The sequence below is a fragment of the Brienomyrus brachyistius genome, chromosome 7, assembly GCF_023856365.1.
Source record: "Brienomyrus brachyistius isolate T26 chromosome 7, BBRACH_0.4, whole genome shotgun sequence".
Lineage (NCBI taxonomy): Eukaryota > Metazoa > Chordata > Actinopteri > Osteoglossiformes > Mormyridae > Brienomyrus > Brienomyrus brachyistius.
In genome coordinates, this window is record NC_064539.1 from 24,882,936 (window position 1) to 24,893,448 (window position 10,513).

Sequence of the window (10,513 nt, forward strand, 5' to 3'; positions counted from 1 at the left end):
GCCAATGTGTCGGTTGTGTGCTGCTCTGTTCAGACTCCAGGTGCACTAATCATGAACGTATCTTGGACATGAGAAGCGTCCAGCAGAGTGGCCGATGCCAGCGCGGGTTTAGTGCCGAGCGACGTCCTCTCTGTCTGCCCACTTTGGCTGTATGAGGGGTGTGGCCATGGCTGGCACACCCACTCTTTCAGTATCCCGATTGGCTGGGTGCAGTAAGGGGCATGGCCTTGGGTGACACGCCTGCTGTCTCTCTGTCCCGATTGGCTGTGTGCAGAGTTCACCCGCCGTGTGAAGGAGAGGATGCACCACAACATCCCGCACCGCTTCACTGTGGGACTCAACATGAGGGCCAGCAAGTGTGTCGTGTGCCTGGACACTGTGCACTTCGGCCGGCAGGCAGCCACCTGCGTGGGTGCGTACCCCTAACCTAGCCTTTATATAGCCTTCATTTGTGTGTTCATAACCTGCCCTCATGCCTGGGTGTTTTCTGGAACCGAGTCTCTGGCCCGTAGAAGCTGATCTCCGCCCCCTCCATGGGAGCAGTGTCCGTCCCGCTGTCACGGAGCTAACCGTCTTGCCGTCCTCCCCTCCCCCTCTCCAGAGTGCCACGTCCTGTGTCACCCCAAGTGCTCACCATGCCTGCCGGCCACGTGCGGCCTGCCCGCTGAGTACGCCATGCACTTCTCCGAGGCCCTGTGTCGCGACAAGGCCAGCTCGCCAGCCATGCTCATGAAGGAGGCCAGCGGGCACGTGCGCCTCGAGGGCTGGATGAAGCAGCCCCGGTACGGGTGAGGAGTGCGTGTGCCACCATGTGCCGCTACACCCGACCGGCCGAGCCGAACACCATGCTGACTGACCACACAAAGCCCTCTGAGCCGGTCTGTCACCACCATTCGGGGTTGATTACTCGAGCCTGTCTGTAGGCCGTCAGTATGAATGACGGCCTGCCGCTAATGGTAGGCGCCGGCTGACATTCTTGTGGATCTGGGGGGGGTCATAGGCAGACCCCAGCCGGTGCCGCTGGTAGCACCGCCAGGCCCTGCGTTTCGGTCTCAAAGCGCCCTGCCCTCGGCGTCCCGACCAGATGGTCGTGACTACTGACCGTGTAAGCGAAGGGCCACCTGCCCTCGGTGTCCCCCGAGGGATCAGGACAAGTGAACGTGATTAATTACACGGGGCGCCCTTTGTTACGCCTGCTCTGTAATGGGGCTGCCTGAATGGTGACCGCGTTCTCCTCTGAGCCCTCTCACAGTCGCCGTAGCCCTGACAAGCGCTTCTGCACCCCACAGGAATGGGAAGCGTGGCCAGCAGGGCTGGGAGAGGAAGTACGTGGTGCTGGACGGGACCAAGCTGGCCATATTCGAGACGGAGCCCAGAGAAGGTTCTTACTCATGCTGTTCATAACGACATCCGCCCTGGGATTAAACCCCCTCCCCTGACCCCGGGGTCAGGCTCATTGCAGTGAGGAAACAGCCAAGGCTTCTAAGTAGCCATTTGACTATAAAGTATCTATTCTGAATGAACTGCAGTTTTAAGTGCACACTTGCAGCTTCTCCCCCTTTGAATGTGTCTCGGTAAGGCGTGGCTGCGATCGGCCTTCACCAGGCAGCCCTCCGCCGAGCTGTGCCAATGGCTAAAAGTAGCTGCTAATGTGGTGCAGATTCTGTCACGCCCCAGGAGGAGTTCGAGCTCTGCCTCCCGGACGGGGAGGTGACCGTGCACGGCGCTGTGGGGGCCTCCGAGCTCATCAACACCGCCAAGTCCGGTGGGTCCCGCCAGACCAGAACTACTTTTCTTGGATGATATATTGCTGCAGTAATACTTACAATAAATGGTGATATTGTCATTGTAAGATAATTGTATGCAACTGGTACAATGATAATATCACAATGATGCAAGTACAGCTTTTCAGAGAGCAATGAATTTTTAATTCTCAAGAATATTCAGATATTGGAATGTAAATATACTAAGTATGAGTAATAGCCACACAACCAAAAAAATTATTGTATAAATTCTTATACAAACGTGCATTCAAAACTATAGGTAGCATATATTGGCAAAGTAGCAAAATCCGACAGGTATAATCGAAAATTTCTCCTATGGAAGCAAATTCCACAAAGGCAGCAAAAATGGCAGAACACTGTCATTTATATGGATTATTCGCTACAGGAATTTAGGCTACTTGAACTAAAATAAAATACGTTTGTTCTGCGACACCATACACCTGTGTATGTTACTGCATGTTATTGTTTTAGTTTAGTAGTTTTTCTACTTTTATTTTCATTTGAAATCTGGTTTAGTTTTAGGTGTGGTTTCATTAGCTTTTAAAAATGTAAATATATTTTGTTATATATTTTAGGTTTTACTCATTTTGTTTCTAGGGATAGAAAGTTGTAGGACTTTGCTGGTCACTGCCGAGTGTCGCAGTGTACTGCTGTCGGCTGGTTCTATGCTTCAAGTTCACTGCACAAGAGGCCCAAAGAAAAACAAATCATTACTTTAGTTAAATAGGACTGAAAAACAGTAACAGGAACTAATTTCCTTTGGTTTTTGGAAGCATTTGTAGTTCTCGTTTGCAGTGTTTATCTTAGTACCATTTTATTTCAGTTTATAGAAAAGTTATCGAGGTTTTGTCCATATGTGGTGCGATATTGTCATTACCGTGACCGGCCTGGGTCCCGCTTACCCCTGTCCGCAGACATCCCCTACGTGCTGAAGCTGGAGTCCCATCCCAACACCACCTGCTGGCCGGGACAGGCCCTCTACTTCATGGCTCCCAGCTTCCCTGACAAGCAGCGCTGGGTGGCCGTGCTGGAGTCGGTGGTGGCAGGGGGGCGGAGCTCGCGCGAGAAGGCGGAGGCAGACGCTGTGAGTAGATGTCTGTGAAGCCTGACGGGACTCAGGCACAGCGAGCTCTGCATGTGCCTCCCGCTGACTCTCCAGCCCTCTTTGCTGTTACTGCCGTCTTCGGCTCTTAATGACTGAATCCTGTCTTATTAATACACAGAGGGCATACCGGCCTGCCTCCGCGATCCCTCCTATATCCATTATGGAATAGGGGCTTTTTACTGTCCGTCTAACTGACAGTTCTGTCTATCTCTCTTTCATTTTCTTCCTCTCTATCCCTTCCTTTGCTCTGTGCATCTCCATGGTCTCCTCTGTTGCTTTCTTTCCTCCTCCCCCATTCTCTGTGACTCCCATCCCATCGGGTTTTGCTATGTTCACACTGTAGGCCGCAGCTTCCAAAAGGCAGAAGATTCTTTCCCCACTGGTCCAGGTAAAGACCGACGCAAGGCTGCCTGCTGCCTGGGTCACATGTCTGCCAGCGCCACCCCCTACTGAAAGTGCCAAAGCTCAGGCTGATGCTCCTGCAGTCATGCGTATACACACACACACACACACACACACACACACACACACACACACACACACACACACACACACCCGACAGCCGGGATCCACCCTCATGGAGACGGTGTCCGGTGCACATCTGCCGGCGCCCCGTCCGCCTCGCTGAGGTCACACGGCATGGCCTTCCACGGCTCCCATCATCTCCCTCCCCTTCCTGCCAAACTTGGCAGCTGCAGGCCGCCCTCTGAACAGCATCCCCCCGCCTCGCCTGCCTGCCCATGTCACATGATGCGGCCGCCTCGTCTCTGCTGTTGCCATGTCAGCGGCACTGCTGTGCATCAGGCCACTCTCATCCAAGCCATTAGAACTGTTCTGGACATCCTGGGAATGGATGGGGGGGGGGGGCACAAACTAATGTTTTTTGCCAGATCTGCAGTGTTCTACAGGGCTGTGCTGTGAGCACTTTCCTTTATCAAAACCACTGTGTAGCACATAGTAATAGTCATTACTAGGCTTCAGCAGCTATCGGAGGTTTTCTGATGAGTGAGTCGTCTAACCCCATGGAATTGGCGACACACACACACACACACACACACACACAGAGCAGCAGACCAAGAGCTCCTGTACCGGCAGAAGAAACTCATACTTTGAGGTTCACGTCTACGGGACAGAGGTGTGAAATGAAAGGAGCGCAGCATGTGTCTCTGCGTGGACCCCAACCCTTTGTGCGTGTCCCCCTCCTCCAGAAACTGCTGGGTAACTCTCTGCTGAAGCTGGAGGGCGACGACCGCCTGGATATCAACTGCACACTGCCCCTGACAGACCAGGTGCGATGGCCACGCTGAGCACAGCATCCCTGCAGGCGTGCCAGTGGAGCACCTCTCACACGTCACATCCACTCCAGACGGCACAAAGACCTCACATTAATAGTGCTTTGAATAACCCTCTATTCACTAGTAGGTAAAAGTACAGTGCTCTTTGTCTCCCCCCCACCCCCACGTAGGTGGTGCTGGTGGGTTCTGAAGAGGGTCTGTACGCCCTGAACGTCATCAAGAACTCCCTGACCCACATCCCGGGCCTGGGCTCCGTCTTTCAGATCCACATCCTGAGGGAGCTGGACAAGCTGCTGATGATCACAGGTCAGCGATGTGGCGCCGACCCGCCTCAGCCGCGGGGCGTAGGGGGCAGCGGTCCGGGCCGCTCCAGTGCCTCAAGCTGCCAGCATGGAAATCAAGCATGAAACACCGCATATTATTCACGGGGACTGAATAAATAGAACGATAGTATTTATCTTGCTCTCCATTTGAGATACAGGCACATACAGGTGACAGCAAGCTTGCGGGTGGCAGAGCAGAGTCAGATAGTGTCCAGTCCCCCTGGAATAATTGGGGCTTAAGGGTCTTGCTCGGAGGAATCACACTGCTGGCCACGGGATTTGAACACGCAACCTTCTGATCACAAGCACAGGGTTCCACTGTGCAGCACCGCTCACCATTCATACTGCTCTCCTAACCATAACAGTTAAATGCCAGCTAGCTGGTAGGAGACGGGTAATTGTTATGTGGTTTTTGCTCCCGGAATAGAACAGACGTCTTTATAGTCATTGTACAAGAAGCAAGTACAATAAAGATTCAGTGTTTGCATGTCCCATCTTGCTCTCCTGTGAGACAGGTGAGGATGAAGCTTGGGGTCCGATCAATCTGCCATCCATGGGATTTGAACTGGCGACCTTCCAGTCATGGGCACACAGTGCCCCCAATCAGCCTTACCGGGTCTTTCTTGTTTCGCGGCGCAGGGCCCGAGCGCGCCTTGTGTCTGGTGGACATCAAAAAGGTAAAGCAGTCCCTGTCCCAGGCCCACCTGCCCGCCCAGCCTGAACTCTCACCCTACATCTTCGAGACGGTGAAGGGCTGCCATCTCTTCGCTGCTGGCTGGGTGAGCAGCTCTGTCCCCCCCGTTTATCTAACAGACACTCCTTGTAGCATCCAGAACCACGACGTTCTGGGAACAGTGGTAGCAGCTCTGACACGTTCTGCTGCGGCCCGCAGATCGAGAACGGGCCGTGCATCTGCGCCGCCATGCCTAACAAGATCACCATCCTGCGCTACAACGAGAGCCTCGGCAAGTTCTGCATCAGGAAGGTGAGATCGGCGCTGGCAGGGGGTAGAGAGGAGGGTCCGCGCTGCCCATTCCTGTCCCGACCTGAATACGGTCGCCAATAAAACAGGATACGACACAGCTAACGAAGTCCACACACAGATATGAGTAATTTCAGGGTCGTTTTACTGGTGCCCTTATATGTGGAGGTTCGTTTTTACCTGCTGGGACAGAGGGGGCGGCTGGTACGGGCCCCACAATGCCGACTCAGCATGCTGCCCCCCCCCCCCCCCCCCCCCCCCCACAGGAGATTGAAACCTCTGAGCCGTGCAGCTGCATCCACTTCACCGGATACAGCATCATCATCGGCACCAATAAGTTTTACGAGATTGAGATGAAGCAGTACGTGCTGGAGGGTACGTTACGGCGGGCGGGGGGGCGGGGGGGGGCCAGCTCTCTTCTCACTCTCAGGCACAATATTGATGTTTATCTGGTTGCTAGTGGCTCCTCTCTCAAGGCTGTCATAAGTGTAAGTGATTCATTCCTAACTAATAAATAGCACCCTGTCATTTGGTGATTCTGAACAGTGTTTACCCACCGTGGAGGTGTCTCCATGACAACAGAGCAGTCGCAGGTTACATATATGAGGAGCCGCTCGTCATTCTCTCCTTCGCAGAGTTCCTGGACAAGAACGACGTGTCGCTGGCTTCGGCCGTCTTCGCCGCCTCCTCCCACAGCTTCCCCATCTCCATCCTGCAGGTCAACAGCGTCCCACAGAAGGACGAGTTTCTGCTCTGCTTCCACGGTGGGCCTCATTCTCGCCGCTTAGCATCGGGGAGCCGTCAGATTTCTGTTAAGGAGAATCTGAACGATGACTCCCCAGTGACTTCAGAGCGGTGCGCGTGAGTGCAGCGCTGACGCTCCCTCCTTGTCTCCTGGCTCAGAGTTCGGCGTCTTCGTGGATGCGTACGGACGCAGGAGCCGCACCGAGGACATCAAGTGGAGCCGCTTGCCTCTTTCCTTCGGTGAGTGAGGTTAACACCGCCGGCCTTCCTGCTGACACACGCAGATTCTTAACGCCGTCATCTCCCGTCACAGCCTACAGGGAGCCGTACCTGTTCGTGACGTACTTCAACTCCCTGGACGTCATTGAGATTCGCCAGCATGCCTCTCTTGGGTACGACTGATATTTGCGCCATTAAAGCTGACAGCAGATTGCTGACGCGCATGATAACAGACCGCAAAGGCGGGAGAAAACTGGTGGCGATGATGCGCACAGTGTAACCCCGCAGCTGCCCAGCGCTAAGGCTCACTTACGCTCTGCCTGTCCAGCTCCGCAGCTCACGCTCACCTGGACATCCCCAGCCCACGCTACCTGGGCCCGGCCATCTCCTCGGGGGCCATCTACCTGGCTTCCTCCTACCAGAACAAGCTGAGGGTCATATGCTGCAAGGGCAACCTGGCACGCGAGTCCGGGGACCTGCAGCGTAGCAGCTCCAGCCGCAGGTGAGCCCCTGGCGGGGGCCACAAAGGTCTCGGCGCCAGCCTGGATAGAGATGCTCCAACGCCGAGTCTGCAGAGATGACGTGGCACTTACCACGATAAGATTTCCGATAAGAATCAGGCATTTTTGAGTAAAGTCACGTGTGTTTGGGCATCTCTGCCAGAGCACGTTCATGGCTGCGGGTTATTAAATGGGGCTTTGTGTGGTAATTATGCGACCTGTTCTTTGCAGGAAGAGGAGTGCCTTTTTCATATGTAGTAAACCAGAGTAACGCTGGATAACATTTCAAAATATGGCAATATTTTATTAGCCTTGAATCTGAATAAAGGAAGCTAAATTTTACTAAGTGACTCATCGGCCCAAAGTGTGGTGAGACTGAGCAGCTCACTGCTGCCATCTGCTGCTGCCGGCTCATGGATTGGTTTTTGAATAAAGCTCATTCTTTGGGTTTAGTGGCCTGACCTCTGCAGCAAATGCTTCTTGTGTCTTTAACGTTAATTCCCTGGAAGAAAGAGTCTGTCCCTTCCTGGGTCCCAGCCCAGGATGACGGCTCGCATTCCAGCCCGTCATGCATCAGCACTGCTGGGAAAATATACATTTAGCATATGGTTAGTGACCTACAAGAGCACTGGCCCCAGGCCCAGAAAGCGGGGGGAAGAAGAGCAGCCCTGCTGGCTGTGTTCGTGTGCACACTGTCAGTCAGTCACAGTCTGCAAGGTGACCTTATATCAGCTGTGGATTGCTGCTGTCTCATGGAGTGGCGACAGCTTATCAAATCAGACGTTAAAACACACTTAGCAGACAGAGTACCTGGTTCGTGCGGCCAAGCAGCGGAGAAGGATAAGCCCTTTTGTTTATTAGGTTCATCCTGGACGAGCAGCTGAAGCTGACAGCCTTGTTTCCACAGCAGCCCCAACAAGCGCGGCCCCCCCTCCTATAACGAGCACATCTCCAAGCGGCTGGCGTCGGGCCCCGGGTTGCAGGAGGGGCCGCAGCGCGAGCCCAGCACGCCGCACCGCTACCGCGAGGGCCGCACCGAGTTCCGGCGGGAGAAGTCCCCGGCGCGGCCGCTGGAGTGGGACAAGTCGCCGGGCCGCGTGCTGGAGAGTCGCAGGGAACGCTCGCCAGGCCGCAGCTTTGAGGAGCGGCCGCGTCTCCACACGGGCTCCGTGCGCACGCCGCTAACGCCCGTCAACAAGGTGGCTGGGGCTCCTCCGCAATTATGGCGAATCACCGGCGTGCTGCAGCTCTTCCCCGCATCTGACCACCTGTCCCCCTCTTTGCAGGTGTGGGACCAGTCCTCCGTCTGAGCACAGCCTCCCGCCCCAGGAAGAGACAACGTTGCACTGTCACAGGATCTGTACAAAGATGGCTCAGGATGCATACATACAGGCCGCCTCTGCGACTGGTGCGAACGTGGTTTTTAAGATTATTACAAAAACAAAAGTCACTGTGTCGAGTACAAACAGTTTACAGGATTTTCGAAGAACTGGGTCAGACACATTTTACTTGGCTTACATGAGTAGCAGCACCGATCCAGTGCGATTCATATCTGCGTCACACTCCTTCAGGCTCCAAACACGATGATTAAAGCACACGCATCTTTCTCCATGATATTATTTGGCTGCCATCTGCCCATGACGTATGAAGGACGTTCACTCATGCGCATTTCACACTCTGTGCACGTGCGTGCCGCAGTCAGCCTGGCCTGTGCTTGGACGAGAGCGGTCTTTGTAGTACCTGTAAATAAACTAACTAGCTTTTATAGAAAAAAGGGAATATTAGGCTGGTGAAGCCATGTCTATTTTTGTTAAAATGAAAACTTTCATACGTGTCCTTTCAGATTGCTGTCCCATTTAAAGGGGGAAGGAGAAAAAAATACTATTGTACGAAATGACATTTCCTCTGCTTTCGTCATGACCATGCCATTTGTCTGACATTTTTTGTAACAGATATTAAGTTGTTACACATTTCATAAACATCACTAAATTCAGTCACTTTATACTGCTGTAAGCTTCCTCGTGTTTAAATCATTAAAATTAAGTGTTGGCGGAACATAACTAATGACAAGAAGTGCACGGACAGCCGTCCATTGCAACGCAAATGCCTTCAGCTGCTTTGACGACTTTTGCCGCTTCGGTTACAGATAATCCTGTTCTTTTTGTTCTGTGCCGTAAACTCTGTCGTCTGGTAACCCTCAGGGTTTATTTACACTATTACTGCTTCCGTTTATTGTAAGACTTCAGTGCATTAGATTTTAAAAAAAGATGTGACGAGAAACACGTGAAGTCGCAATAGCACGCATGCGTGATAAATAACATGTTCATTTAATCCCTTCATTTCGGTCCCATTTTCTCTACTCTGTTCACTGCTTCTATATTGTGCATTAATTAAAATTACTTGATACTTGTCGATGTCCAAATAATGCTGACAAAGGAATCGGCTATCCCAGTAGATTTTTATAAGTATAAATATATATACAAAATTGTACACTTACATTAAACCCACTGAATTAAATGTGCCGGTGTCAATTCTTTTGCATTGCACTAATGATTTAATGATCGATACTTTTCGTGAAATCCAGTATCCTATGCTGACGCCAGATGTCCGCTGCTCGCATACCCAGCGTGTTGGGTGGCTCTATGGAAATAGGTCTTTTACACAGGGGATTGAGAATATACTTTAGGACAGCAAATTATTAAATGTGACAATGCATATATCAGTGGCTATACATAGCCATTTTACTAAAATATTTTTCCAATGTTATTCGAGCTTGTTACGGGTAACTTGACAAGATGCCGACTTGCAAGCCAATTTACCTTCACGTCCGGATGCTCCTGGCGCCCCCTGCGGTGCCGGACATGAACAGCTACGCGACAGAGGTGGTGGGGAACACCGAAGTCAAGCTTCCTCACTAACTAGTGGTACATCTCCGTTGCTACCCTTGACCTCTCCTGAATAAATCTAGCCGACCGATCCACCCGGATCAGTAAGTTCTATCGTCCGCACCACTACCCCCCCCCCTTCGTATATTTTATCCAGTGCGCTAATTAGCGGATAATAGATTTTACGTCGTTTTTAATTACCTCTCGTTTCTCTTTCGGCTATGCGGAATAACAACCCATCCAGTTATTTGTACAGTACATTCAGTGCAAACAAAATGTAATAATGAAATGTACAGTTACCCGTATTTCGTATTTTAACCCATCCAGGTTTGTCATTAAAGATTTATGAGATGGGAGGACACAACACCTACGCCTACACGTCAGAAGACGAGGCAAACGTTATTTCTTTTATTTTTTGTTTGCAGGGTAATCAAGTGCTGTAATTTACAACATGTATAGAAAGGGCTGGATCCAGCCATAGGCAAACTAGGCAGCTGCACAGAGAGGCTCAGACAAAGTCATGAAATAAGTATGTACATTAGGGCGGAGAAATTTATCGCGTAATACTCTCGCGTTAAATTTAAAATCATAATGCATGTTGTATTTCGTTACCGAAAACAAAAAAAAAATATGCTCATACAATTTTAACAGAAACCTAAATTATTCCTTCCTGCTT

The 10,513-nt window shown here is 51.7% G+C and overlaps 1 protein-coding gene across 10 annotated transcripts in view; it reads left to right on the plus strand.

Annotated features, from left to right (window-relative positions):
* cita (citron rho-interacting serine/threonine kinase a) overlaps nt 1-9,469 on the plus strand; it is a 50,463-nt gene extending 40,994 nt beyond the window's left edge. For 3 of the 10 annotated variants that reach the window (XM_049019240.1, XM_049019239.1, XM_049019245.1), the window contains 17 exons: nt 275-412; nt 602-788; nt 1,290-1,381; nt 1,661-1,765; nt 2,699-2,868; nt 3,233-3,277; nt 4,098-4,178; nt 4,355-4,490; nt 5,147-5,286; nt 5,400-5,492; nt 5,756-5,864; nt 6,125-6,253; nt 6,393-6,473; nt 6,547-6,625; nt 6,781-6,954; nt 7,860-8,151; nt 8,239-9,469. In XM_049019240.1, coding sequence (XP_048875197.1) covers nt 275-412; nt 602-788; nt 1,290-1,381; nt 1,661-1,765; nt 2,699-2,868; nt 3,233-3,277; nt 4,098-4,178; nt 4,355-4,490; nt 5,147-5,286; nt 5,400-5,492; nt 5,756-5,864; nt 6,125-6,253; nt 6,393-6,473; nt 6,547-6,625; nt 6,781-6,954; nt 7,860-8,151; nt 8,239-8,262 — 2,075 coding nt within the window. In that variant the 3' untranslated portion in view covers nt 8,263-9,469. The remainder of the gene's footprint in view (nt 1-274; nt 413-601; nt 789-1,289; nt 1,382-1,660; nt 1,766-2,698; nt 2,869-3,232; nt 3,278-4,097; nt 4,179-4,354; nt 4,491-5,146; nt 5,287-5,399; nt 5,493-5,755; nt 5,865-6,124; nt 6,254-6,392; nt 6,474-6,546; nt 6,626-6,780; nt 6,955-7,859; nt 8,152-8,238) is intronic. The other 7 variants (XM_049019247.1, XM_049019248.1, XM_049019242.1 and 4 more) reach the window with 6 other exon arrangements.
* The last annotated feature ends 1,044 nt before the right edge of the window (nt 9,470-10,513 follow it).